Source organism: Lichenostomus cassidix, chromosome 18, assembly GCF_008360975.1.
Source record: "Lichenostomus cassidix isolate B80296 chromosome 18, HeHo_3.0, whole genome shotgun sequence".
NCBI lineage: Eukaryota > Metazoa > Chordata > Aves > Passeriformes > Meliphagidae > Lichenostomus > Lichenostomus cassidix.
In genome coordinates this window covers 6,667,943-6,695,360 of record NC_139498.1, presented here as the reverse complement: position 1 = coordinate 6,695,360, position 27,418 = coordinate 6,667,943, and the positions used below count along the sequence as shown (strand labels likewise).

Genomic DNA, 27,418 nt, shown 5'->3' with positions numbered 1-27,418 from the left:
GGGCCTCCCCTCGCCCCACGGACACCCCCGAGCGCGGGTGTCGAGCGGCCGCACACCGGCGGCTCCCGGGGGAGAGGGAGCGGAGGCGGGGGGGACCCCGCGGCCCGGCCCTCGCCGCTCGCAGCCCCCGCCGGGCGCCTCCGCTCCGCAGGCCGGGGCCGGCGCTGTGCGGCGGGGGCGGCCGGGGCCGGCCGGGGGTGCCCGGGGGATCCCGCGGCGCCGCCGCCGCTCGCCCCGCTCCTATTGACTTCCCATTGTGGAGCTTCGCAACAAAGGGTAGGATCCAAACCCTGCCCCGTTTCGTCCAATCAGCGCGCAGAGCGCTCGCCCATCGCCGATTGGCCTCTTCTCTTCCCGCAACACCCAATCGGGCGCCTACTTTAACAACCAATCAGCGCCCGGCGGCGCGCCCAATCAGCGCCGGGGAACCGGAGCACGGCCTTTGTGTGTGGTGACGCGACGGCGCCGGCGGAGGTCCCGGCCAATAGCGCGGCGCGTTGCTTCCAGGCATTGTGATGTCACCGCGTAGCGCGCGCGCCCCCACTATAAAATGCGTGTCCCCGCGGTGGGGAGGGCGCAGTGAGCGGTGCGGCGGCTGAGGAGCAGCTCGAGGTAGCTTCAGAGCGCAGAGCTTCGGCGCGCAGCGCTACCGGCACCGGCGCTTCCTTCTCTTCCTACCGGTAAGTACCAGATAGCGAACGCGTCCCGAGGCGGGCGGTGGTGCTGCGCGGCCGTTCGCGGCCTTGGGTCCTCCCGGAGCGCGGCGGACAGGCCTGGCCTTGCCTACGTGCCCTGAGTCACGGCCGGTTCCCATCCCCCCCCTGCGCCTCCTCCCTGCCCCCCCACTCCGGGGCGGCCCGGGAGGAAGGAGGAGGCGGCGTGACTCAGTCCGCTTCCCCCGGGGAGGGGAGCGGCTGGGCCGCGAGGCGGGGGTGGCGGGGTAACCGAGACTCCTCCTCCCCGTCCCGGGGGAGGCCGCTGGCCGTCTGCCCGCGGCGGAGGAGGGGGGCATCTGGCGCTTAAGGCGATTGGCCCCTGTGTCGTCGGGCCTGGGGGTGCCGGGGAGAGCCGGGCCCCGTGTCACGCGTGCCTGTCTCTATAGGTAAGTGAGGAAAAATGGCCCGTACAAAGCAGACCGCCCGCAAGTCCACTGGGGGGAAGGCGCCGCGCAAGCAGCTGGCCACGAAGGCGGCCCGGAAAAGCGCCCCCTCTACCGGCGGCGTCAAGAAGCCTCACCGCTACAGGTAAGGCCCCCGGCTCGGCCCTGGCTGCCGCAGCCTCTGCCCCGCCTCACCGCCCCCTCCTCCCTCTCCCATCCAGGCCGGGAACCGTCGCGCTCCGTGAGATCCGTCGCTATCAGAAATCCACGGAGCTGCTGATCCGCAAGCTGCCGTTCCAGCGGCTGGTCAGGGAAATCGCCCAAGATTTCAAAACAGACTTGAGGTTCCAGAGTGCAGCCATCGGTGCGCTGCAGGTACTGCTGAGGGCCGGCTGGGCCGCGGCGTTGGGGGAGCTGCGCTGAGAGTTTCTAATATTTTTTCTTGTGCTCTTAAAACAGGAGGCCAGCGAGGCATATCTGGTGGGTCTGTTTGAAGACACAAACCTGTGTGCCATCCATGCCAAGAGAGTCACCATCATGCCCAAAGATATCCAGTTGGCTCGCAGGATACGGGGAGAGAGGGCTTAAGTGAAGGCTGTTTTTATGGTGTTTTGTAGTTAATTCTGTAAAATACTTTGGTTTTAATTTGTGACTTTTTTTGTAAGAAATTGTTTATAATATGTTGCATTTGTACTTAAGTCATTCCATCTTTCACTCAGGATGAATGCTAAAAGTGACTGTTCACATAAACCTCAGTGATGTTGAGCCTCGGGCTCGGGAGTGACAAGTTGCTAATATGCAGAAGGGATGGGTGTTCTTTCTTGCTTCTCATGCATGTTTCTGTATGTTAATGACTTGTTGGGTAGCTAAACTTGTAAGGTACTAGAATTGATATAAATGTGTACAGGGTCCTTTTGCAATAAAACTGGTTATGACTTGATCCAAGTGTTTAACAATTGGGGCTGTTAGTCTGACCATGCATCACTGTGATCAAATGTGGACTTCCTTCAGAGGGTGAAACTACAAGTCTTAACCACAGTGTAACTTACAGTTTCCTAAAAACGTAAACCTGGCAGCTATAGAATACACTATGTGCATTTATAATAGCTATTTTATATATTGTAGTGTCAACATTTTTAAATTAAATGTTTTACATTCACATGTGAGGAGTCTTTGTCATTTGGTTTGAATGGGCTTGAAGAAGCTTCTGCCTCCTCCTCCTCCAGATCCCTGTAATCCTGGGCTGCTGCTGTTGCAACTTTACATCGGCTGTCAACAGAATGGAGAACGTGTGGCCACTTTTGGAGTATTTTGGAGATTTTGTATAGCTTGAGTCCATGACAAGGGCCACTGAGAGCAGAGCCCTGTGCCTGTGTGGTATCCAGGAGGACTGGCTGAAGCTGCAGCAGCTTTTTGGGAGGTTTTTCTCTAATCAGGGCACAAACCTAGCACTAAGTTCTTTTCTCCTTTACAGTGGGTGCAGGGAAAGTTTATTTGGAATTGAATGTACTGCTGTGGCTGAAGTGAAACGCCGTGGTTGGTCCCAGGCAGTGCTGATGCTGAGGTGGGGGATGTGAGTGTTCCCATGGGATTGGGCTGTGCCAGTCCCGGATCAGCGCCGTGGGATGTGTGTGAGGGGAACAGCTAATTACACACCCTGGCAGCAGATGGGCTGCTGAGCAAACGGGTGGGCACTCCATGGGATTCTCATTTCCCATCCAGCCTGTTTTGGATGGAGTGGGATTACATGCAAACCCTAACCTGGGGCTTGGCTGAGGCAGGTCTGGGTTCCTGAGCAGCCAGAGCCTGCTGGGCTGTGCTGGTGCTCAGACTGCACCTGAGCCACAGGTAATTAACAGGGAAATTGAAGGGCAAGGCCACTCGGCCCTGCTAGAACAGGATGCACGAGTAAGGCTGGAGTTGTCACAGAAAGCACAGGGAAGTGGTTGAGCCAGCCTGGCTTGATTTATTCCAATGAAGGGCCTGTGGTGTTTTGGGGCAGAGCAGCAGCACTTCCTGCCAGTGCCTGGAGTAAATCAGCACTGGCTGTCCGTGATCTCCCCCCAGATAGTCTGGAAGAGCATAAAAACCATCGCTGTGCATGCTCTGGGAGTCAGGGCCTGCATCCCTCAGCTGGTGCTGGGCACGGTGGGACAGTGGTGCCTCATCACGAGCTTCTCTCATCACACAAACCACTCCGTGTGCTTAAATCCTGCAGCTGGAGGAACAGGCACTCCTTAGCCATGTTCTTACACAATCGCCTCCTCACCTCCCTGTCCTACACTCCCAAGTGCACTTGGGGCAAACCCAGCCCCTAGCTAGCAGCAATATCCTGCTAAAAACCTGTTCTAAAATGATGGGTTTCAAACAAGTATTTTCCTATTGTCGTTAAACCTGCAGGGAAAAAGATTCTTTGATACAAAGTAATTAAGTTCACAATTTAGATGCAAAGTTAAGCACCAGCTCCAACTTTAGGTGAGGCTCAGCAATCTCAAGTCAATCACCTGGGCTGGTCTCTTCAGGGCCACTGCCAGGCAGGGATGTCCCCATGGGAAATCTGAGCGTCCTCAGCAGCGCATGTAATTCAGGAGGCACCACATGCTTGCATATAGGCCAATTGAAAGTGAAAAATTCCAAGTGATGGGATTTGTGAATGCTTGGTTTGGTGCTGAGCTGCAGTAGCAGCCTCAGCTCCTGCAGGAAAAGTATGTTTAAAATAACATCCCTTAAAAGCAGTATTTCCTCCAAGTCCCTACTGGAAACAATGAAGCATCTGGGTATGCCTAGAAGCTGTTTCTTAAAATAAAATCATTGTCTACAGGTCCTTGCAATACAAGCAAAACCCACACCAGAAAAATACCAAAGTATCTCTTCATCTTAGTAACCCCAACAAAAGGAATTAAGTCAGATCCTGCATGTGGTGGACCGGAACAGAATTCCTGGTATTCCACAGTGTCACTGATGGTAGCTGAAGCCATAAACCCTTCCCTTACCGATTCTGCTGATGATTTCCTCGCATTCTTGCTCAGAACTGGATGCAAACACCAGGCAGTCGAACGTGCTCCCGTCAGGGCTCTCGGGGGAAGAGCTAAAAATGGAAACACGTCCATTATCCAGCAGAGCTCCAAGCCCAGCCCTGCCTTCAGCCACTCCAGGGACCCTGCGGCTGCTCCAGACCTCGCTTGTTTATTTTCCCAGACCCACATCCCTCTGTCCCCCCTGCCAGGGCCCACAGGCAGCTCTCACATCACGCAGAAGCCGAAGATCCTGGGGCTCCACGTGCAGCGTCCCACGCAGGAGATGGAGGGGTAGGGATGGCGGCACAGGAGCTGCGCAGGGGACAGGAAGGGGACGGTGTTGAGGGCTGTACTCAGTCCCTGTCGGCCCCATTCCTGGTTCACACTGTCCCCAGGACCCTTCCAGCTGGGCTCTCCATGCCACCAGAATCCCAGCATCCTTGTGAGTCACTCAGACCTTGGATGTCCCTTACTCACCTTGGAAGAAGCCTTCTCCTGCACAAGGACTTCTGCCTCCTTCACATCAAATAAAACCTCCTGCAGGGGGGATGGCGGGGAAGAGGCCCCAGTCAGCACAGCCTTGAGCTCTGTTTTTAATCAGACGCTCACCAGAGATTATCCAAATGCAGAGGTGACGAAGCACAGCCAAGCTCAGCTTTTTCCAGTTTTCTCTGTGCTGCCCTTTTCCTCCCACCACCTAGTGCTTCCAATCTTTTCACAAACAACCCCCCAAAGGTTCAAACAGCAATGACCTGGAGCCCTGAAGCACCTCTGGAAGCAGGCTCAGCCTTCCCACAGTTTTCCAAGTGCTTTCCTGCAGGTGGTTGCATATTTTTCATTAGTACCCTTCCCTATTCTGGCTGCAGAGATGCTTCTGACCTGACAAAACCCCACAGGGGTGATGGGGTGGCAAATATTCAGTCAAGCCAAATTACCCTGGAACTGGCAGGAAAAAATATCCATGGCAGGGACCCTGTTTCCCTGTATTCTCTCACAGAGCCCTTCCCAGCCCTCACAGGATGTCCCCAGTCCTGTCACTCACCCGAGCTGCCAAGACCCTCTCCAGCACGGCAGGGATGGCCTCCTCCAGCACCTCTTTGCCACCATACTGAAACGGAATGGGAAGGAGGGAATAACCCATGGACACATGAAAAGAACTCCAGAAGAGATTCACCCCATGGCAGGTCTGCCCCACAGCCTCACCGTCCCAACGCTGGTCTGGCCCAGGTACTGCAGGTTGTAGAGCAGCCTGGGGAGAAAAGGGCTTGGGGGCATCAGAGGAAGGACCTCACACATCTCTCCTGCTTCTTATTGCAGGGGAAGATGCTCCCAGCCTTCCCCCACCCCCTGGCCACGGGGACAGCTTTGACCTCACAGTCTTGAGCAGAGATCAGGGATAGTGTGGGCATGGGGTACCCCAGTGCCAGGACCCTCAGCCCAGCCTGGGGGCTCCCCATGGCACAGACCCACCTGCCCCCCTGCAGCTGCCGTGGCTGCCCCTCATCCCTGTGCCAGGGGCTGCGCTGGAGCTGGAAATGAGGCTCCTTCTCCTTCAGGGCCTTCAGGTAGGGCAGCAGTGGCTCGAAGACCTCCCCGTCGTGCCACCGCCACCGGAGCAGGTGGAAGGTGAGCGGTTGTCCCTTCAGCCTCTGCAGCATGGCCCCAGCCTGGAGAGAGGGGAGAGCAGAGGGGAGCAGGGGGGCAGGAGAGGGGGGGACACCCTGTCCCTCTGTCACCACCCACCTGCCCAGGGTAGGCACATCTCAGTGAGCAGCCGTTGATGTCGTCGAGGATGTCACCAGCCAGCACCACCTCGTCCACCTCTGCCTGGCTTTCAGGGAGCACCTTGGTGACAAAGACTCGGCCATCCACGTACCTGGGGGTGCAGCTGAGCCTCAGCTCAGCCCCAGGGACCCTGCCTGGCCCCCCTTTTGTACCATCTGTGACATTTCACCCATAGACAGGATGCAGGGAAAAGCCACCTCACAGACAGCAGATCCTGGCAAGGCTGAGCTGATGGAAGAAGGGCACCCAAGACAGCCCCAGTGCTCTTAACAGGGTATTTATCTCCCTTTTTGGGGCAGTTTGAGTGCTGTGATAACCAGATCTCTCTGGAGATTGGAGAGGAGGATCAAGGGCTCCTACCTGAGCACCATCCCCAGGGTTCGGCACGGGACTGTCTCATAAGTGCTGCACACCTGAAAGAGAGCAGACGGTGACAGTGGCCTTGCCAAAGGCCATGGGACATTCAAGGGACCCCATGCCCTGGATTACTTCTTGCACTGATGCCAGCCCAGGGCTTTGGCAGCCCAGGGAGAGGCCAGTCCCCAGAGCCCCAGGCTGAGCTGGAGCCATCAGTGGCTGCTTGTCTCTCTCCTCTCTTGGCATTCAGCTGTGGCCAGACCCTGAAGGGACAAAGCTGCTCTATGGATGGCATGGCAAAGCAACAGCAAACCCTTAACTCATTGAAGAGCCCTCCTGCCTCACCCCACATGTCCCCACACAGCCGGGGATGTGGCTGTGCCTCCCCAGAGCTGCTGCTGTTTGCAGCAGCACTTACTGTCACATCGCATTAGCCAGGGACCCGAAACGCGGCCAGCTCGGCCAGGGGCACTGCTGTCAGAAATGCCCAAAGGCCAGTGGGATCCCAGGCTCTGCAGCAGCACCACAGCTCAGTGCATGCCTCGACCAGTCCCAAAGCTGCCTTGAGCCTTTTGGGGATTCTTTTGGGTTTAAAAGGCGGCGGATGATGCTCTTCATCGTTAAAAGACATGAAGGCGTCCCTGCTGTTCTCAATAGCACACTGATGTTTCACTGAGCAAACCGAGAGCGAAACCAACTGATGCGTAATCTGTGTCAGCCCAGGGAAATGGGGAATCTTTTTGGCAAGAAATCAGGGAAGGGAGCATGGGAAAACTTCACTTATGTCAGCGATTTAGGCCTGGGTACTTCTCTTGCTTGGTTTTACTCGCAGGAAGGCTGGGATCTGCTCCTGGTGACAGCACAGGTACCCAGCAGGATCCAGCCTCGGTGGCAGAGGCAGCTCTGCTCATCCTGGTGAACCCGAGCCAATTCACCCTGTGTGCATGGCAATCCCTTCCCACCAAACCATTCCTTATCTTCCTCATTTGACTTTTCAGGAAGGGCCAGGTGGCAGAAGGACAGCTCTGGGGAGCAATGGGCTCTTACCAGCAGCAGCCAGCTCTCGTCCAAGAAGCTGCAATTCTGCAAACAAAGGAATGTCAGAGCCATCAGTCCCGGCAAGGAAGGGGCCAGGGCCCCACACTGGCAGCCCTGTGCTGGTCACCACCCCACTGATTCACCACTGCACCTGCAGGTCCAGGGAGAAATCCATCTCTGTCAGCACCAGCAGCAGTGAGAGGAATGGCTCTGCAGAGGGATGGGGATGGAGAGGCAGTGTCACCAGCGGGTTCCTGGCAGCCACAGCCTCACAGGGACACGGCAGAGGACAGAATAAAGCCATTTTCAGTGTAACTAATGAGCCCTGGGAGCAAGGCCTTGAGAGCATCCCAGCACCACAGCAGCCAGCCTGCTGCTGGAGGTTCATCTCAGGCTCTGCTGCTGGCACGGGTGCAGTTTAGTACCTGTTTTCCCCAAATTCAGACCAAGGCCTGCAGCAAACACTACTGACTCTCTCTATTTCTCCCCCTAGAAGCACAGCAAAGCTGCCCAGGCTCTCCTGCACAAACCTTGCAATCACACTGCTGGGTCTGCAATCTGCTCCTGCACCAGCAGTGCGGGTGATTTATAAACCATTGACGCACAGGTTTAACATGGGGTTATTTATCATAATCAAAAGATTAAAGGCTTCCACCCTGGCCTGGCCCCCCAAGGAGCACGGCTGGGGATGGATGGAGTGCTGCAGCCTTGTCAAGGCAATGCAGCCATTTAAACCTCCTGTGTGACCCCTCAGCCCAGACCTATCCAGCATGGCCTCCCCTCAAAGCCACAGTGATAAACCAGAATCCTTGGTACAAAGGAATAACAGGGAAGATACTTCAGAAGCAATTTCCCTATACCATGCCACTTAAGCCAACCTTAGACAGATTCAAACCCTGTTTAAATATTTACACCTTTTTTTTCCCCCATCACTGCAGCAGCGTATTTAGATTCCAGCGCTAAGTTTGGATCAGAAAAATCACAGTGGACTCTTCCCCCTCCCCTGCAGCAGTGCAGTGCCATAACAAAAGCTGCATCCTGCCTCGGGTTAGCCACCATCTTACCCCGGAGATCTTCACTGCCGAGGATGGAGCTCCCTGGATCATAGAACTGAAACACAGCCAAACAGCACCCATTACTCCGCTGTTTCGCAGCCCATGGCCCGTGGCTAGCAGCTCCCAGCCCGTGCCGCACCTCCAGGAGCCGGGGGCTCTGTGCCAGCTGCCTCACGGCCACCGCCAGCACCTTCCCTTGCAGGGCCAAGCGCAGAAAGTATCGCCCCCGGCCCTGCGCCGTCCGCGTCCGCTCACAGCCCCCGGCGCTCCGGATGCTGGTGGACAGAGGGCTCAGCCTGGGTGGGGAGAGGGGAAGCAGCTTTGGCAACACGCCGGAGCATTCTCCCTGCGCCCGGGGTCTTTGCATGTCGCGACAGACGCCACCACAGCTCAGATTTGCACGCCACTCTAGCTCGGGGACACTCACCTGCCGCCGGTCCCCGTGGGAAGCTGCTCCAGCCAGTGCCAGTAATCCCGTCTGCGGAAGCCCCAGGCCGGTTCTGCGGGAGAAAGGGAGGGTGAGATCCCTCACCGCGGGCTCGGGGACGCTGCCACCCCCGCCCGGGCACCAAGGGTCACTCACGTCGGAGCCCCTTGCGCAGGATGCTCTCCAGCAGCTGGCACAGGGACGCGAGGTGCGGCGAGGTGTCCGTGCAGGGCTCACCGCCCTCCCGCAGCCTCAGCACCCCTCCTGCGGGGACGAGAGAGAGCAGCGGCACCCGTGGGAGAGGAGAGGGGACACCAAGGGGACAGCGCTGGTCCGGCACCCCTGAACTACCCCACACTGCCCGGCTGTCCCCGCCGCGCTGGGCAGAACTCGGGAAAACTTCCTCGCAGCCAAGGTCGGGCGGCGGAACTCGCCCGGGGAGCCCCAGCCGCCGTCCGGCCGGTCAGACCGGTAGCGCTGCGCGGCCAAGCGCTTCTGGACGGAGCTCGGGCAGCTGCCGGGGGGGGGCCATGCTCACCTTTCAGGGCGCTCAGCAGCGGCTCCTTCCTGGCCATGGGCTCGTCGACCCCCAGGGCCAGGCGGTCCCGGGACGGCGGCTGGAGGGGAACCGGGAACGGGGAACTGGGAACAGGGAACGGGGAACCGGGAACGGGGAACTGGGAAGGGCCCCGCCCCAGGAGCGGAGCGGAGCAGCCCTGGCCCACGGGCGGGGGAAACTTCTCCCGTGCAAACACAGGTGTACGTGTACTTAAACTGAAAGCGCAGCCCCTGATATGTACAGATGTGACACAGCGACACACGTATACATATTTATCTGTGCAGATATGTAAGTTCCATACATTGCATTGGCATAACCCCCGTATATGAGACACCTGATCAAGCAGGCACATATTTATACGTGTATTAAGACAGCCTTTGGGATATGGATATATATGTTATAAAGCCTCGCTGCCGCCCCGCCGTAGGTACACAAGGCGTGTGTAAGGGTGAGGGCGAGCGCTCGCCCTGGCCATAGGGATGCCCCCGCACGAACGGTGATCCGCAGCACTGTGAGAAGGGGCGGTGCGGGACCCGGGAGCCGTGCGGATGCTCGGGGGCGGTGCGGAGCCCAGGGGCGGAGCGGAGTTCCAGGGGCGGTGCGGGGCTCGGGGGCGGTGCCGGACCCATCGGGGCGGTGCGGGGCGATAAAGCGTGGCACCCCTCGGGGGCGGTGCGGGGTTACCTGGGGAAGTGCGGGACCCATCGGGGACAGTGCAGCTTGGCCATGGAGAATCCCGGCTCGTCCTCGCTGCTGGCGGCCGCTCGCCGGGCGCACGAAGAGGCTTTCGGGGTTGCGGCGGTGCTGGCGGCGTGGGCTCCCGGCAGGGTCAACCTCATCGGAGAGCACACCGACTACAACGGCGGCTTCGTGCTGCCCATGGTAAGGGCTGTGTTCCGCCGCCCCGGCCCCGGGCGCTCGCCCTGTCACCCTTCCGGGTCCTCCTGGCAGCCGCCGGGGGTCCTGGCCACCGCCTTCCCACCCCCGTCCCAGGATGTCCCCTCCAGGACACCCCACCCAGGACCTTGAGGGATCCTCCAGGGTGTCCCTTTCACCATTCTCCCCCCGGATCCCCTGCCCAGCACTATGGGGTTCAGAGTGAGACCCGCTGCCGCTCCCCCTACAGACCAACTCCTCACTCTCTTCATGTGATTCCCTCTTCCCAATCGCCTCTCCGAGAGGATGAAGCCTTTTTTCTGCAACCCCGTCAAACAACTTCCCGTTCCCAGAGAGCGATGTTTTGGTGGCAGAGATAGTTCAGAACAGCAGCAGCTTCCTGCTCCTTCCGAGCTCCTTTGGCTTAGCAGGGAAGTCCCCACTCAGTCCTAAATCAAACCCACAGCTAATTTCTGTGAGGCCGAGGAGCGTGGGAGCAGGTCAGCTGAATTTGCTGGCAGGCAGGAAAACTTCCAGAAGCCTCTCCCATCCCTGACGAGGTTACCACTCCCCCGGAGCCCAACAAGCAGCACCTGGCATGGAGCTGCGGGGTCAGGCACAGCACTCAGTGGGAAGACTGACCCTGTGTGCCAATAAATAGCCAGGAAGTTTAATTGTATGGCAAGCCAGAGTGTGCAGTGGGGGTGTTAAAGAGAACACTCGGGTGCTCCAGCTGTGGGCAGAAGCAGCCACAGCTGTCCCCTATGGGGACACATCCCTGTAGAGATGCTCCAAGGGATGCCACGGGGTCTGAGCCCACCTTTCCCTCCCCCAGGCCCTGCATCTGGGGACGGTGCTGGTGGGATCCCCCACGCAGGACGGGACCATCTCCATCGTCACCATCTCGGCAGAGGCAGACAAGCCCCACAGGGTGCAGTTCCCAGCTCCCCGTCCCGGCAGCTCTCTGAGCCCGGGGCTGCCCTGCTGGGCCAACTACATCAAGGGAGCCATCCAGCACTACCGGGGTAAGGTCTGGGCTCGGGGCTGGGACAGAGTCCCCCTTGCATGGGAGTGGTGTTCAGACCTGGCTTTGGGAATGCTCCAGGGGCTCTTCCAGCACTGGTGCAATCCTGCAGCTGTGTCTGCATCAGGCTCCAGCAGAGCCCACCTCGGCTCCAAATGTCCCTGTGCTCGGGGTGGGTGCAGCTGTGGGTCACCCTGTGCTCTGAAATGTTGGACAGGGGCTCCTTGTGTCGTTCCTGTGAGCTGTAGAGCACATCCAGCCCTCCAGGAACTCATGGCCTCCCTTCTCCTCCTGCAGGTGGTCCTGTGCCAGGCTTCAGCGCTGTTGTAGCCAGCAACATCCCCCTGGGCGGGGGTCTCTCCAGCTCGGCTGCCCTGGAGGTGGCTACTTACACCTTCCTCCAGCAGCTCTGCCCTGGTAAGCCTGCAGCCAGCCCTGGGGCCTGGCATGTGTTTCCAGGTGGGAGCTGGGATGAGGGGGAAGCCCTTAGCAAGATCCCACAGCCCCTGGGGTCCCAACTCCCCACTGCAGCCAGAGCTGGCACTGCCCTGCCTGTGTGCCTCCTCTGGTTCATCCAGCTTGACCTGTTCAGACCTCTAAAATTCATGGGGCTGGCCAGGGGGATGAGAGTATGTTGCCCTGGGAGTATCTTCTCCCCACCTTCATGTTCCCAGAGATTGAGAGGTCCAAGACACCAGTGTCAAATTCTCACATCCAACTGGATCTGCAGACCCAGGCTGGCATGGATGCCATACAGGGGTGCAGGAGCAAGCAGCTGCAAAGCCCCATTCCATGGGAAAACAACCCTTTACTTCTGTGTTTGCTCCCCCTGCTCCAGGGCAAGGGACAAGGTGCCAGAGCTGCTAACCTGTGTGTCTCTGCTGTGGCACAGATGATGGGGATTTGGTAGCCAAGGCGCTGGCGTGCCAGAAAGCGGAGCACACGTTTGCTGGGATGCCCTGCGGGATCATGGACCAGTTCATATCTGTGATGGGCAAGGAAGGCCATGCACTGCTCATCGACTGCAGGTCAGGGCTGAGCACTGAGCTCACTGTGCCTCCTCAGGCACCTGGGGATAAGCTGATCCTGTGGCCATGAAATAAGGGTGGAAGTTCAGGGAGGGGTTAGCCCTTGAACCCAGCCCAGCACCTCATCATGTGGATGGGGCTGCCTACATTGTAATTAGTCCTTGTCTTGATTACTCCTCGTGCAGCCTTTCTGCTAATTGCCCATGCTGTCTGTCCCGTGATCATTAGGGATCTAATGGAACTAATAGTTGGGACTATGGAACTAATAACTGGGACAGAGTGAAATGCTTGGCTGAAATCGTAAACCACCTGGACTTTGCCTCTGTGGTTCAGGAGCTGCCTATCACGTGGCCTCCCTCAGGTGTCCAAGGGCCAGGGCGGGCAGAGGGGACAGGCACATGGCTGATCTCTCCCTGCAGGTCCCTGGAGACTGTCCTTGTCCCTCTGGCCGATGCCAGCCTGGCCGTGCTCATCACCAACTCCAACGTGCGGCACACGCTGTCGGGCAGCGAGTATCCCACGCGCCGGCGGCAGTGCGAGGAGGCAGCGGCAGCTCTGGGCAAGGCCAGCCTGAGGGATGCCACCCTGGCCGAGCTGGAAGGTGGGGACAGTCCCTCCCTGGGCTCTGGCTGCTCCTTGGGGCATCAGGAGCTGAGACTGTGGGGCAGCACCTGGGGCAGGCGGGTGGTTCACGCTGATGGGAGTGTGCTGCATGCAGAGCAGCTTTGGCACAGGGTGGTGGCAGAGTGCAGCCATGCTCACCCCAAGCAGCACCCCACAGACAGGGAGGCTTTGCTGCAGGGACACCAATGTCTCCACAGGGGCCAGGAGCCGGCTGGGGGACGAGGTGTTCCGGAGGGCCAGGCATGTCATCAGCGAGACAGCACGGACAGCCCAGGCAGCACAGGCTCTGCAGCACAGGGACTACAAGCTGTTTGGGAGGCTGATGGTGGAGAGCCACAACTCCCTCAGGTGAGGATGAGCAGGGATGCTCACAGCCTGCCTCACCTGTATGTACACCTACAGGCAGAGCTGGGCTGGGATCTGCAGCATCCAACATCACTGTCACAGCAGTGACTGCACCAGAACACAAATCTCAGCTGGTAGTGGTGCTGTGGTTGTAGCCAGGGTGCAGGACAGGGCAGAGCACTGTCTCCTCTCTCCAGGGATGACTATGAAGTGAGCTGCCCAGAGCTGGATGAGCTGGTGGCAGCAGCCCTGGAAGTCGATGGGGTTTATGGCAGCAGGATGACTGGGGGAGGCTTTGGAGGCTGCACAGTGACCCTGCTGGAAGCTGGAGCTGCAGAGAGAGCCCAGAAACACATCCAGGTATGTGGCAGAAAAGCACCAGGAGGGAAAGATCCCAAGGGAGCACTCAGGGGCACAGCACAGGGACACTCTTGAAGTGTCACTCCTGAGCCATTTGGGGTTGGTGGAGCCCAGGCAGGGGTGGCCCCAAGGCAGATGATGCCACCAAGCTCTTGCAGGCAGTTCAGCACTGACAGTCACAGAGCCTCACTGCATCGAGAAAGGGAGTGAAGGGGTGCTTCAGGAAGGCCAAATCCATCTACAGGAAAGTGATCTGAGCTGAGCATGGACACTGCTGAGCTTAGCACTGGCAGTTGCAGCGCAGGAAAGATCTCAGTACCATCACCAGTGTTCCCTAAATCAGCACCTTGGTGTGCACAGGGAGCTAGAAATGCCAGCAGAATGAGGGTGTCAGGATGTGGATCCTGGGAACAAGGCAGAGCATGGTTTTACTGCTCTGTGAGGTCGTGGTGCACCCTGTCAATAGCTGGGGAGATAAAGAAGGGGCAGGGGAAGGTCTAAAATGAGGAGAGACCAAAAGGGCTATGCCTCTGCCAAGGTGGGAGAGAGGGAACATGACCAGGAGTTAAAGTCCAGTGGAGGTGGAGTGGGTGTGGAACTGACCAACAGGACCTTTCTCCCCAGCTCTGGCATCCCCCAAACCCAGAACCCCAGCCTTGACTGCTCCTCTTGTTTTTCAGGAGAAATACAGTGGCACAGCCACCTTCTACCTCACCAAGCCCTCGGCAGGGGCAAAGGCTCTGCCCCTCTAGAGGAGTGACCACCTCATCTGGGAACCTTGGGCTGGCATTGCCTCCCTGCCCGAGGCTTTCCCAAGGGGATCTGTGTATCCATCTGCATTATTTGCCTAATAAATGCCAAACATTTGCACAGTCATTCTGTGCCAATGAGAGCCAAAATCACTGGGGGCTGTTCCTCAGAGGAGACTGGTTTAACTCCAGTTTGCACTGGGCTGTGGGGTCCAGTAGAGCTGTGGTCACAGGAGGGGATGGCAGTGGGGGAGCAGCAGGCACTGACATGTACAGAAGTTCCTGCTTGGGAATCTGCCTCTGGCACATGCCCTGCCTCTGCTGCAGATGGAGGATATTGCACTGGGGAGGGATTTCTTAATTTACTTCTAGAAAAAAGTAAAAACAAAGAGGCAGAATATAGAGAAAATATTTATTGAGTGCAAGAGGAAGCCATCTGATCAAAGACCTGCTCTGGATCCAGCTTGGAAAGGCTGAAACAGCATCAGCTCCAAGAAGCAGATGAAATTATAAAAGACAAGTCTGGGTTAGTGTATGTGCATGGGGATGGCCTGATTCCCTGGAGAGCAGCTGATGGGCCACACTCTGCTCTTGGATAGCAGGATCATCTTTGGTTAAAATGCTTGGAAAACTCCCTTTTCAGGCAGTGCTCAGTGTTTTACCTTGGAGCACAGAGTCCTTGTGCAGGAGGAGAAAAAACCCCAACCACAGGTGAGATGGGAACAGGGAGGGAGGCAGGCTCATGCCACTGGCACTTGCTCAGGAGAAATAAGTGCTTCTTGAAGGCACAGTAAAACCACAGGGTTGGTGAAAGATCCCTTGAGCCACGTTCAAAACTGACCCAGCTCCATCCACAGTGCTGGAGACTCCTGTGGACTTGGTTCACCCCCATCCATCTTTGACTGGAAGATGTACAACCCCTCCCCTCCAGTGAAATAAACAACCTGGAGAGGAGAGGGAACTGTCAGTGGTGAGCTCTTCTTCAGAGTCCAAATGAAAAGAAGAAATTAAAAAAAAAAGGAAAACAGAAAGAAGCATCAAGGCTGCTGAAGCTGTCAGGGCACCCAGGCAGCTGCTGTTTTGGTTGCAAGCTGTAAGCCAAAGCAGGGGCAGCTGCTGCTCCAGGCAGGCTCCTTGTTTGCTCCCATGCAGCTGGAACATGCCAGAGAAACCTTGTCCTGCTTGGCAAGACAGCTTGATTGCTCTCCCTGGCAGAGGGCAGGGAGACTCCAGGGATCCTGCCCAGTGCTGGGAAATGAAGCCCAGCAGGGTCTCAGCTCTGCCCAGCCCCATGTGAGGGGAGCTGAAGCTGGGCTGAAGGAGTCTCAGAGGTGCTCAGGATGATGGGAGCACCTGCTGTTCCCAGGCTTGCTCTTTGTGTTTACTGATGGACCACAGTCCCATTTATGGACATCACTGCTGGGCAAAAAGCCTTTTAAAAGATACCAAACAGCTTCTGCCCCAGCATCTCACACTCTCCACATCAGCTGTGTAAGGAATCCCAGCACAGTTCCCATCTCAGCTGCTGGGGCCATCCCCATCCTTGTCCCTTGGAAAGCTCCCAGCCCTTCTGTATCCAAGTGCTCCAGCTGAGGAGTGCCCAGCTGGTGGATGCTCTGCAGGGAGTGGATCTGGCCTCTTGCAGCCTTCTGCTGGAGTCTCTGGTGCTGGAGGATACAAGGTCCAAGGCAGAGCCCACCAGCTCCTCACCAGCCTTATCACAGGGTTCAAGTGGCTTTTGGATCAAGCCCTTAACTCATTTCTTCCAGTTATCCATGTTTCTCAGCAGCCACAATCCCAGTGTAGCCTCCACATTCAGCACAGATCTCATCCACCTCCATTTTTTTTTATAAAATAATAAAATACATTTATATATATTTATATATATACTATGAAAACTGTACAATATTGTATGCAAAAATAAAAAAAAAAAGCATCAGAGGCCACCAAGTGACACAACACAAATGAAAGGTTATTCTTTGCTATCATGGTACCAAATGTCAGCAGCGGAGGACAGACACAAATAGGTGCAGTAAGAAAGCATAGGTTACCCCAAAACCCTACCTTGCAGCTCTCAGGAAAAAAACCAAACTGAACAAAACAACCATCTCCAGAGGACAGGCGAGTTGCCAGAGAGCCTGGAGCGAAGATGGAAATGGTGACCCTCTATAAATCAGGATTTTGACATCTGAGATCCTCTCAAAACTGAGGATCAGGGAATAAATCATTCTGTTCCATTTACCTGGTGAGGCTGGAGCCACGGAGACACCCCAATTTCAGCCCTGAAGGATGAGCTCACATACCCAGCTGTGCCAGAGCTTTCAGTGTGCTGAGCTCCAAAGGAGAAGCCCAGAGCTCAGAGTGCCACAGAGGGTCTGTGCCCACAGGAGGAGCCACCCAGGCACTGCCTGGACAAAGCACCCTTGGGCTGTTCCATCAAATCCTGCCTTCTGATCCCAAAAGTCCTGCTGGTGCTCAGCCTGGCCTGGCTCAAGCCTCGTAGAACTGCCTCTCCACGTGCTGGGTGAGAGTCCCGCTGGCCATCACGGTGCGGCTCACGAACTCCTGGGTGAGGGTGCTGCTGGAGTTCTCCACACGCTGGGTGCTCACCAGCATCCCGTCTGTGAGGGGAAGGCAGCAGGCATGGGGTCATCACAGGGAACAGGGGCTGCTCTGCCTCAGCATTCCAGGCAGTTTGTGCTAAATACCTAAAGTCTGTCCCACTTTCTCTGATGGGAAACCTCTCTGCACCAAGTGATTCAGTGCTTTGCTGTGTCACTCAATATGGGATCTCCTAACATCTCCCAAACTCTGTGTTGCAGCATCAACCCCTGAGCTCAAGTGGGACAATGTGGGACAATGACACTGATGGGATTAAAGATGTTTGTCCCGCTGCTCTGGTTTTTTCTGCTTTGAAGAGATCAAACCTTGCAGGAAGAGCTGTGATTTGGTCCCTAGTGATAGTGCTGGGAAACTCTGGAATTCAGCATTCCCTCCAGGAATGGGCAGCATGTGTGGACATGACTGCAACTGTCCCTGGAGCAAAGCTAGGACATGGTGTAGAAAAGGAGCTGATCCACCTGACAGACCCTCCTTCCCTGCCTTTGGCATTTGAGGTAAAAGCACCTTCAGACCTTTGGACAAGCAGAATTATCCTTTGTTTTCTGAGGGCTGCAAAGCAACCATGAGCCCCTACCTGTGAAGTGGGGATCCAGAGAGGAATGGCTGATGCTGGTTTTGGTGGTGTATTCGGTGGGGAATTTGTAAACTTCTTCTCTCATGTACTGCTGTCCTCCAAACTGGGAGAAAGCACCTGGGGAGAAGGAAAATGGGAAAGTCAGCCAAGAAACAAGGAGCTTCCAGCTGTGAGCACCAGGAGGCTCAGGAGGTTTCCCTTGCTCACACCAGAGCCAGGTTCAGGAGGAACTGGGAGGACTGGGAAGGTCTCACCCCTGGGCAGTAAGGACAAAACCCTCCAGGGGTTTGTACAACCAGGCAGAAATTTCACCATAAATTAAACACTGGCAAATTCTCCCTCATTCAGTGCTCCAGGACTGGGACAGTGCTCACCAGGCACAGCACTGTCTCCATGTCTGTCATGGAGCACAGGGTCACCACCAGAGCTGGAAAGGGACTGCAGGAGTTGTGCTCCCTGCTCTGAGAGGTTTCTCTTTGCACCCCCACAAAGGCAGGGCACTGTACCTCTGTCCTGAGATTCAATGGTGATGAGGCCTTCCCTCTCTGGCCCAAAGCCTTGGGTGGTGTTGGCTTGCACTTTGAACTTGTAGGGGACATTCTCACTCAGGTGGGGCACAGTCAGGGTGGTTTCCAGGTTGTCTCCTTCAACATAGATCGTCCTGGGCTCCCCTAATCCACACAGACACAGAGTGGTGAAGACAGACAAGAGTGATTGTCTCCCCAAACACACCCTCCCACTCTGCTACCTTGGCTTTCCCTGAGCTTTGTACAACCCAGGGGCTGTAGGATCTCACCCAGTCCTATTAAGGGTTCAGACAACCCTATTTTACTACAGTGGGGAACCTCAACAACCAACCTCCACCAGGTTTGGGCTGCAATAATCAACAGGTCCTTCCTCTTCCCACCACATTTGTTAGACCAGACCATGCAATGGCACAAAGAGTCAGGAGAGCCAGCAGCTCCCAGGCCTGGAATCAGCCTCATGTCCCCACTTTGTCTGCACTGATGTAAGCAAACAACTCTCTAACTCAACCCAGCCAAAATGCAGCAAGTTGCTGTGTTAGCTGGAGGCATCTTGGAAGGAAGACACAAGGAAGCTGGGCTGTCTCAGCCTGATTCTGTACCTCCTCCATGCAGCATCTCACAGGTGATCCTGTAGCCCAGGATGGGCCCATTGGGCTCTCGGGGTCTCTCCCAGCTGAGGTGCAGAGAGTCTGAGCTGAGGGCAGTGAAAACCAGTGGTCCAGGGGCACAGGGAGTGCTCAGGGTGAAGGGGGTACCTGCAAGGGCATGGGGGCCACGTCAGAATCACAGCAAAGGGAGCCTGGGAGGGATTTGCACACAGCATTTATGGAGAGAGCTGGAAGGGCTCAGCTGTCTGGACAATAAGTGCCAAGTGTGGGGAAGAAGATCCTGTTCCAAAATGAGGGGAAGGGAAGGAAAGGAGAGCCCAGCATGTGGCAAGCAGAGAGAAAACAGTGAGGACAGCGCTGTAGACAGCAGCAGAGACATCAGTGCCACCCTGGTGTCCCCAGCCACCTCACCTGGCACGGGGCTGAGCGGGCTCTGCGGGTCCACCTGGGACTCGATGGTGATGACTCCCTCCCTCTCGGGGCCCCAGCCCTCCTCGCTCTGCGCCTTCACCTTGAAGATGTAGGAGTGGTTGGGCAGCAGGTCCTCCACCACCACCGAGTTCTGGCTGGGGTTGGGGATGCTGATCCTGTGCACCTCTCCTGGGACACAAAGGGGAGGGGACATCAACACCACACCACAGGCACAAAGACAGAGGCAAAACTTTCACCTAAACTCTATCCTAAACTGCCTGGAAAAGCCTTTCAAGGTCCTTCCCCAACCACCTCCATCACACCTTGTCACCAACAGTGGCTAGTGCAGTACAAGATGTTTTTCCAAAAAAAACCAGTCTTGGGATAAACAGCTTCTTGAAAATTCAAGGATTTTCAGACAAAAGAATTATATTTTCACTAACGCTGCCCTGAGATTCAGGTAAAAATAAGATATTTTCATTTCAATCCTTCTTCCAAATCACGTATGTTGAAAAAACCTTCACATAAGATGTTTGGGCTGATGGAAGGAATCAGTGAAAGGGGAGTTTCTTTGCAGGACAGATGATTGTACAAGCATCTGGAATTGTTCTCCCTCTAGGAGAAACAGGGAATGAAAGCTTTGGGGTAGCTGCAACATTTCCTGCACAAAAAAAAAAAAAAAAAGGCTACAGAGAAGTAGATTTAGGACCCTGAATTCCCAAATGGCTGAGGTTGGAAGGCACCTCTGGAAATGATCTGGCCCAACACCCCTCGCTCAGAGCAGGCTCACCCAGAGCCAAAAGAGCCAGAGCAGACTCTCCACCACCCAAAACCCCCACCAAGCCCCCAGTGCCTGTTCACTGACCTCCATTGAGGAGCTGGTACTGGACACTGTAGCCCTGTACCTCCTTCTCGCAGCGTGGCTCCTGCCAGCTCACCTTCAGGGACGTGGGGCCCAGGGCAGAGAACACCAGGCGGGTGGGGGTGTCAGGGATGCCCAGAGGCTTCCTGGAGTCTGAGGCAGAAAGGGAACATCAGGCTGGAGAATTGGAGGATGGGGGCTAAGGGGGCTGGGGGAGAGGATTGGGGTGGCACATGAAACATGGGATGGTCCTGATGGTTCGAGGAGGACGTGGTGAGATGTCATCTCTGCAGGCTGACCTGTCATGATGGGGGACTGGCTGGCTCTGCACAGCTGCAGGGGTGTCCCATGGCCTCGGGGTGCCAAGCTTGGTGGCACAAATTAAAGTAAGCTTCATCCCCCTGGGGCAGAGAGCCCAGAGCAGGGGCCTGGTGCTGGCTGTGACCGTCCTCACTCACCCCTAATCACCCTGTCCAGTCTGCCAGAAGCTCCACAGGCTTCATCAGGTGTGGGTCAGTTAACTCTGGTCCTAACCTACAGCTAAAGCAGCCCAACACCTCCAGGCCCTGTTCATGTGGCCTGGGACCACATCTGGTGCTCCTCAGCTCATCCCACTAGGACACAAGGCTCATGGAGAGCCTCCCAGGTGACACTCAGGGACTGAAGCCCCTCACTGACAAGGAGCTTGCAGAGGGACATCTCCTGAGGAGCACACGTTCTCTCCAAGAGTTCTTCAAAGCCTGTGGAGTAAGACTGAGAACAAGAAGCTGGTTAGGAATGAAGAGGATGGGGACAATGAGTTGATCAGAGCACGGTGGCAGCAGTGGTGGTGAGTGTTAATCAGTCCAGCTGGGGTGAGACACAGCAGAATTCACCTGCAAATGGAAAGGTGATGTGATGGAGGAGCAGGCTGGGTCAGGAGGAAGATCAGCACAGCACACAGCAAGCCATGGAGAGGGGTTTGGGGTGAGCAGTGGATGGCAACAGCTCATGGATGGGCGGTGGCTGGGCTATTATGGGATGTGTGGCTGGGAGGAGACACTGGACAAGCTGTACCTATGAACTTGCACATCCCTGCAGACCCAGCAGCCATGATTATAGAGTCCCGACAGCCAATGCTGGGGTAGTAACCCTTCACCTTTGCCCTGCTCCTGACACCCACGTCCCGGGGCCGGGGCAGTGTCCTCCCAGCATCTTCATGGATGGGAGGGAGGAGTGTCCCTGGGTAATCTACAGAAGCAGTGCAAGAAGAAAGAGAAAAACACCATTGGAGGCTTCAGAGCAGGTTCAGGCCAGGCTCCTGCACAGGTGACTTTTTAAGGCTCAGGTCTCAAGAATCTTTGAACCACCTTTTGTCAGCACCAGCTGATTGACACACGTGGAGCTGAGAGGCAACCACGCTGCTGGATGGAGTGAGGAGGAGAGAGGTGCTCTCCCTGGAGTGCTTCATGGTGTGAGCATAAGGATGGAGCTTCCTTCCCTCAGTGCCCTGCATGTGAGGGGTGGGAAACCTTTCCAAACTGGTCTGGGAGCAGAGTGGCCTTGGCAAAGCATCAGTGGTGAGGACATGGTCCTCCAGACCTGTGGCTCCTTTTAACTGTGAGCACAAAAGGACTTTAAGGTGTGGATCCCAGGACAGCCTTGGGGGTGGAAGGGAAGGACAGACCCCATAAGCAGAGCACTCACCGTGCCCCATCAGCATGGTGGAGTAGTCTCTTGTCAGCGAGGAGCTCCCCATCACCCTGTGCTCCTGGTGTATGTGGGAGCTCAGCTGGTGGTAGCTGCTGTTGGCTGTCCTGGTCAAGGTGCCACTGGCACTGCCAGGGAAGGAGAAGTCCACTCGGCCATTCAGCAAGTGCTCTGTGGAAGAGGACACACCGTGAGGAATGGGGCTGTGGACAAAGTTCCTGCTCCAGATCCCACGGGGAAGAAGCAGAAGGCATCATGATGCCCCCCTGCCTAGGCTGCATCCCAGGTTCAGCCACTCTGGAATGTGGCTCTGGAATGCTGCATCTGGAACAAGCCACAACACCCAACAGGACGACGCAGAGACAAGGAGGAGAACAAAGACTTCTCCCTACACCCAGCACCAGACACACCATGGTGCCCAAGGTAACTCCAGACCTCGGCCTTGCTGGGGCACTGCCATGTGGTTCTTGCCATGTTCTCTCACATCTCCCCTTAGACGCAAGCAAAGGTTTATAATTTCAGATTTTAAAAAGAAGGTGGAAGAAGGAAAACAGCCCATTATAGAGGTGGTTTCTCCAGATCTCATTCTGGGTCCCATCTCAGCTGGATCTGAAAAGCAAACTCCACTCTGTTGTTCTGGTCCTTGACAAAAAAAAATCCCCATCTCCTCCCAGCAGGCCAGGAGAGATCAGCCACCCACAAGAGAGTGACTTCTGTTTAACAGTCCAGCAGATCTGCCCCAGAAGCTCGGGGCACTTAATTAAGGTGAAGAGCTGCCCTTGGAGGTGGCACTTAGCAGGCATCATCTGAGTTTGCTCCTGCCTCGAGGATCCAGCGTTTGGTAACAACAACTTGCTAGCAGGCTCCCAAGTCCGTGCCGAGATGGGGTTACCTTGACACTCTTGTGAGCAGACACAGCAGGACAAGGTTTTGAAGGAGATCACACTGACACGAGGGTGGGCACACGAGGGGAGGCAGGGGACACAGAGCCCATCTGCTGACCCCTTGGCTCGGAGCAGGACAGGACAGGACACTCAGTGCCGGAACAGAGCCGTCCTTCACCTGCTTGGGGCCGGGGCGTCGCGCTCCTCCTCACACTGCCAGCAGCCACAGCGCTGTCCTCCTCCTGGAGGAGCCCCTCGGTGTCCGAGGAGAGGCGGCTGCTGCCGGACAGGCGGGGAATGGTTTCGGGTGGCAGCCTCCAGGTGATGCGGCGAAGGTCCAGCTCTTCTCCCAGCAGCGGCACAAATTTCCACCTGGAGCCTTTTGGGACAACGCAAGCACTGGTGTTGGCACGGTCTGCAGGGGACAGGGTGGGTCACCCGCCACCTCTGTGCTGCTTGCTGGGGAGGGGAAGGGACAAGCACCGCTGGGGACGATGCCTGTTCACGGCCCGTGGTGCCACGTGTGAGCTGAGGAGTTCAGGTGGTGCAACTTTCGTGTGACTGGGAGCTGGAGAATGGTGGGAGTATGACATGCAGGAGGTTCCTCAACCCCTGCATAGTTTTCCAGCCCTGTGTCCATCGCGGCAAAAGGTGAGGATCAAATTCCCACCACACGCTTGTCCCTGCATGAAGAGTCTGCAACAACTGTGCCCTGCTCAAGAGAGGTCTTGTCACTCCTTGACGTGCACTCAGGGTGGTCAGACTCTTGGTGTCCCCATCACCTTGCTCTCTGAACGGACCAGGGACTTGCTTTTGGGTCCCAGGCCCTGGAGAACCCCCTCAGAGAAGATCCTACAGTCACACCTCATCATTTCACTCACAGCCCACGTTCCCCTCCTTGTCCCGGCACAAGACCAGGGAGTCAGCCTCATGCAGAAAGTGAAGGGATGCAGCAAGAGTGGCAGTGCCTCCCCAGCACTGCTGGTTCCCTCCTGTTGGCTTGGCCAAGACACTGAGCATCAAAGGGACTCAGAGATTTGTGCCTTTGCTGGTGCTTGTCTGCTGACAGTAACTCTTGTGGTCCAGCCAAATGGCAGCACAAAGGGAAGATGAGCAGGGAGGGTCATGAAAAGCTCCTTTCCCACCCCACACTGAGATTTCTCTTTGCCTCATGGCTAAAACAAAGAGGCACTGGCCTTATTTACACTGTGACCAGCCAAGTGTTCCCATGGATGCAGCTACTGATCTTTGGAAAAGCTGATCTCCACCATCTCCACGACTTGGATCTCCCCATCTCTAAGAGATGGAAAGGAGCAGTGAAGCTCATTGCTGAAAGCTGCTGTTAAGGAAAATGAATGTCAGAAATGACCTTTTCAAACCCAGAGACACGAACCTGAATCATCAGAGACGCTGGGCCGCTTGCTGCCGGCTGGAGAGCGGAGCACGTCTGTGCTGTACATCAGGTAGCTGTCATAGTCCTCACCTCCCTCTGCGTCAATGATGGGGACATCAGGGATGATGGGGACTGCAGGACAGGTGGAAAGCGGCATTAGACAAGCAGCAAAAAACCACACAATGCTCAGGCTGGCTCTCAGCATCTCCTGGTGCAGCAGAGAGGCAGGGAAGCAGCTGGGGTGATGGGGAGCTCTCCCCAGCACAGCTCCTGCCCCTCTGCTCCCTGCCCGGGCAGGCACTCACTGGACATGGGGCGCTTGGGCTGCGTGGCGAGGTTGATGGTGGCTTGTCTCTCGGGCCCCCAGCCCGCGCCGTTCCTGGCCTTCACCGTGTAGCGGTAGGGCTGCGACTCGCGCAGGTTCTCGATCAGCACCATGCGCTTCTTGGGGTCATCCACCTGCACCTTCTTCATGGGCCCGATGGGTTCTGCAAGGCACGGGCATGTCTGTCACCCACCAGGCACACAGGACCCCACAACACCCCGCAATTTGGTGTCAGAGCACAGCCTGGGACTAGGCGCAGCAGCTCTTCGGGCTGCTGGCAACAACAGCATCATCTCAGGGAAATTCCCAAAGTGAATGCTGAATTCAAGCTACAGCAGAGGTCTTCAGTTCCTGGTGTGTCACAAATAGCACCTTCCTGGCACCACACCCCTTCATCTAGACCAAGGAATTAAGTTTTTGAGATGAATAATAACATAAAACACTATGGAAGTGAATGGGAACAGAGAGTGTTCTGGCATCTGCAGGGTTAAATCACGACCAGTGATTTTTTTCTGAGTTCTTTCCATCAAGAAGTGACCCCTCCAAATCCCAGTTCTCACAGAAACACACTTGGAGCTGTTCTGGCTCTGCTGCTGCTTGGGACCAGCCCAGCCTGCAGAAGGTGTACTCCAGCCCCTCAGCCTGGCTGGACAGTCCCACCCAAAAATGAGCTCTCACCATTATCCTCGTTGACAGGCCCATAGCTGACTTCGTAGGCCGTGATCTCCCCGTTGGTTTCTGCAGGCTCAGCCCAGCTCAGCTGGGTCACAGTGGAAGACACAACGTTGAAAGCCAAGCGCCCTGGCTCGCTGGGCACTGGGGAGGCAAAAGCAAAGTGTCTCCATCACTGTGAGTCAGGAACCAGTGGATACCCAGAGCTCCCCAAATCACAGCTGGCTGCAGTGGGAGACACTCAGTGCTTGACCCCACGACCACTAGAAGCTTGGGGCTGAAGTCCTGACCCCTGTGCTGGGTGCAGAGGTACAAATGACCTCCCACGTGGTGGGAGGGAAGGTGTGGAGTTGCTCACCCTCCTCCAGCGTGCGGCAGTGGACAATGTCTGAGTAAGTCCCTTCTCCCATGGCGTTGTAGGCACAGACTTGCATCTCGTAGTCGCAGAAGGGGTAGAGGTTACTCAGCTCTGCTGATGGGGTTTTGACATCGAGGAGATGGGCTTCTGACTCGGGGTCTCCCTGGATCCAGTATTTCACCTGGCAGAGCAAGAGCAAGCCGTGATTCCTTGAGATCCTCACATAATGGGTGAGAAGTTCCTTGTCTCTAAATCTGCTCTGGCAAGGGTGTTGTGCCATTCCTCTGAAATGGGAGGCCAGGACAATCTGGGCCCTTCATGATAAGTGATGGAAAGGGAGATGAACCCACCACGAATCTTTCTCGTAAGTCCCTCATTCCCCCAGCAATGGTCCGTCAAGGATGGAGGTGAACTTGCTCCCTCTTTTGGGTACTTGGACCCCTTCAGTACAAATGTCTGTGTGAAATACCTGCAGGAGGGGATCTACACCTTCCCTGGGATCCAGTCGCCCCTTACCTTGTACCCCAGGGGTTTTCCTGGTGGAGGAAGCCAGCTGAACTTGATTTCCCTGGAGCTGAGGGCATGGGCATTGGGATTAAGTGGTGCACTCAGGCGGCCTTTGGGGGACTGTGGGACCTGGCCCAGGCCAGTCATCAAGGGGACACCATCCACGAGCTCTGCAGACACGAGGAAGAAAGGTCACATCAGTGCCAGTCCTCCCCCTTGGATGAAAAAGAAAGAAGTGTGTCTCTCTCAGCACTGCCCTGCCATGCTGTGATAAATTATTTATGTTATTGACCCACTTGATGGCACTTTTCCTTGTCCAGTCACAGGAACCACCATGCACCGCTCATGGCAAGTCCAACCTCTCCCCTATTTTTACAGCTTTTCATTCAAACTCCCAAGGAAAAGGAGTTTAGAATCCACTCTATTTCCCCACCCTCTGACTGTTCCCACTCGTGCCTCTAGAGGGGGACCCAAATCTACCAGTCAGATCTGAAGGAACCTCGCTGCGGCTTTTTGGGCGAGGATGAAACTCTGAGCACCACATCAGCGCGGGCTAGCCCGGGAAGGGGTTCCCACAGCCCCCCTGGTCCCACTGTCATCCCACTGGCAGCCCCTACCCGGATCAGCGATGGTCACCGTGGTCTGGGGGTAGCGGCCGATCTTGGCGCCATACTTGGGGTGGAGCAGGTCGATGGTGAATTGCTTGAGCTGGCAGTTGTTGAGGAGGGTGTCTATCTCTGTCAGCTCCAGCAAGGGCACCTGCACCTCCTTCCGGGTCTCCCCGGGCTGGAACACCAGCTCACCCTCCGTGAAGATGTAGTCCTGCAGAAGAAAGAGGTGTGTCCAAGGTGAGGCTGGAAGGGCTCTGAGCAACCTGGTCTGGTGGAAGGTGTCCCTGCCCATGGCAGGAGCTTGGAACTAGAGAAACTTTAAGGTCTCTTCCAACCCAAACTGCTCTATGATTACAGCCTGCAGTATCCATCAGGAGGCTCACAGAGAGCTTCCCCTCATCCCCCAGACAATCCCCATTTGCCTCCCAGTGCCCACAGCTCCAGGGGCAGTCAGCACCCTCTGCCTCAGGCATCCCCTCAGGTCCCTGAGGCACAGGGAGCAAAGGATGGAGTGTCCACCCTTCTGCTAACCCCAAGCTGTGGGTCGCCCCTCTCCCAGACACATCCTGACAACCCCTCTTTTGCAACCCCAGAGTTGGCCCTTTCCCAGCCCTACATTCCCCCTCCTTCCTGCCTGCCAAGGCCAGGAGCAGCACCCTTACCCTGCCATTCTTGGCAGTGAGATCCCGTGTCCTGTAGGTGACTTGGGATTTTCCATTGTCGATGATCTCCCTGAGCACAGGGATCTTGGCCAGCTTGTCGAAGCGGCTGTGGGAATAGGCTGGCTGCAGGAAGGTGATGAGGCTGCTGGCTGGAAGGGGCAGGAGAGAAGGAATGTGTAGAGCAAATACAGGAAGAATCACATCACAAACACTCAAGTGTCCTCCCCAAACAGAGCTCCTGTCACCCATGGATGTGACCTGTGCACGAAGTATCATTGCCTGGGCTGGAGGCTTCACCACTCCCAGTTTGTGCTCCCTGCTCCAAACAGCCAGGTGGGAGCAGAGGGAAAGTGCTGGGGACATCAGCACA

At 56.3% G+C, this 27,418-nt stretch overlaps 4 protein-coding genes across 8 annotated transcripts in view; 2 read left to right on the top strand and 2 right to left on the bottom strand.

Annotated features, from left to right (window-relative positions):
• The first annotated feature begins 529 nt into the window (after positions 1–529).
• Positions 530–2,260, top strand: H3-3B (H3.3 histone B). The gene is made up of 4 exons (XM_085077788.1): positions 530–680; positions 1,103–1,244; positions 1,321–1,474; positions 1,559–2,260. The coding sequence occupies exons 2-4, from the start codon at positions 1,117–1,119 to the stop codon at positions 1,685–1,687; spliced, it is 411 nt and encodes a 136-aa protein (XP_084933914.1). The 5' UTR covers positions 530–680; positions 1,103–1,116; the 3' UTR covers positions 1,688–2,260.
• A 781-nt stretch (positions 2,261–3,041) lies between these two features.
• LOC146429591 (uncharacterized) lies at positions 3,042–9,927 on the bottom strand. Of its 3 annotated transcripts, none has more exons than XR_014855605.1 (16): positions 9,317–9,927; positions 8,935–9,042; positions 8,779–8,851; positions 8,491–8,647; positions 8,361–8,406; positions 7,448–7,506; positions 7,306–7,341; positions 6,262–6,314; positions 5,860–5,992; positions 5,587–5,783; positions 5,320–5,365; positions 5,159–5,224; positions 4,594–4,653; positions 4,379–4,428; positions 4,093–4,188; positions 3,042–3,317 (listed from the first exon to the last, which is right to left on the bottom strand). XR_014855605.1 is itself a non-coding variant. In XM_085077783.1 (16 exons), exons 1-16 carry the CDS (start codon positions 9,687–9,689, stop codon positions 3,283–3,285), a joined length of 1,620 nt encoding a protein of 539 aa, XP_084933909.1. In that variant the 5' UTR covers positions 9,690–9,927; the 3' UTR covers positions 3,042–3,282. The 3 variants fall into 3 exon arrangements, 2 of the variants coding, with proteins under 2 accessions (XP_084933909.1, XP_084933910.1); XM_085077783.1 differs by having other exon boundaries at positions 4,093–4,187; positions 4,346–4,428; XM_085077784.1 differs by lacking the exons at positions 3,042–3,317; positions 4,093–4,188; positions 5,320–5,365 and having other exon boundaries at positions 4,346–4,428.
• A 73-nt stretch (positions 9,928–10,000) lies between these two features.
• GALK1 (galactokinase 1) lies at positions 10,001–14,470 on the top strand. The gene is made up of 8 exons (XM_085077785.1): positions 10,001–10,219; positions 11,049–11,238; positions 11,535–11,654; positions 12,130–12,265; positions 12,685–12,866; positions 13,087–13,237; positions 13,432–13,594; positions 14,275–14,470. The coding sequence occupies exons 1-8, from the start codon at positions 10,064–10,066 to the stop codon at positions 14,344–14,346; spliced, it is 1,170 nt and encodes a 389-aa protein (XP_084933911.1). The 5' UTR covers positions 10,001–10,063; the 3' UTR covers positions 14,347–14,470.
• A 271-nt stretch (positions 14,471–14,741) lies between these two features.
• Positions 14,742–27,418, bottom strand: part of ITGB4 (integrin subunit beta 4) — a 28,390-nt gene continuing 15,713 nt past the window's right edge. Inside the window, exons 26-41 of one of the 3 annotated variants that reach the window (XM_085077763.1) lie at positions 27,049–27,197; positions 26,393–26,597; positions 25,785–25,945; positions 25,269–25,449; positions 24,917–25,054; positions 24,219–24,401; positions 23,914–24,045; positions 22,699–22,899; positions 21,634–21,807; positions 21,004–21,177; positions 19,951–20,100; positions 19,086–19,274; positions 18,666–18,821; positions 18,046–18,210; positions 17,540–17,656; positions 14,742–16,964 (exon numbers count right to left, since the gene is read on the bottom strand). In XM_085077763.1, coding sequence (XP_084933889.1) covers positions 16,834–16,964; positions 17,540–17,656; positions 18,046–18,210; positions 18,666–18,821; positions 19,086–19,274; positions 19,951–20,100; positions 21,004–21,177; positions 21,634–21,807; positions 22,699–22,899; positions 23,914–24,045; positions 24,219–24,401; positions 24,917–25,054; positions 25,269–25,449; positions 25,785–25,945; positions 26,393–26,597; positions 27,049–27,197 — 2,606 coding nt within the window. In that variant the 3' untranslated portion in view covers positions 14,742–16,833. The remainder of the gene's footprint in view (positions 16,965–17,539; positions 17,657–18,045; positions 18,211–18,665; positions 18,822–19,085; positions 19,275–19,950; positions 20,101–21,003; positions 21,178–21,633; positions 21,808–22,698; positions 22,900–23,913; positions 24,046–24,218; positions 24,402–24,916; positions 25,055–25,268; positions 25,450–25,784; positions 25,946–26,392; positions 26,598–27,048; positions 27,198–27,418) is intronic. The other 2 variants (XM_085077764.1, XM_085077765.1) reach the window with 2 other exon arrangements.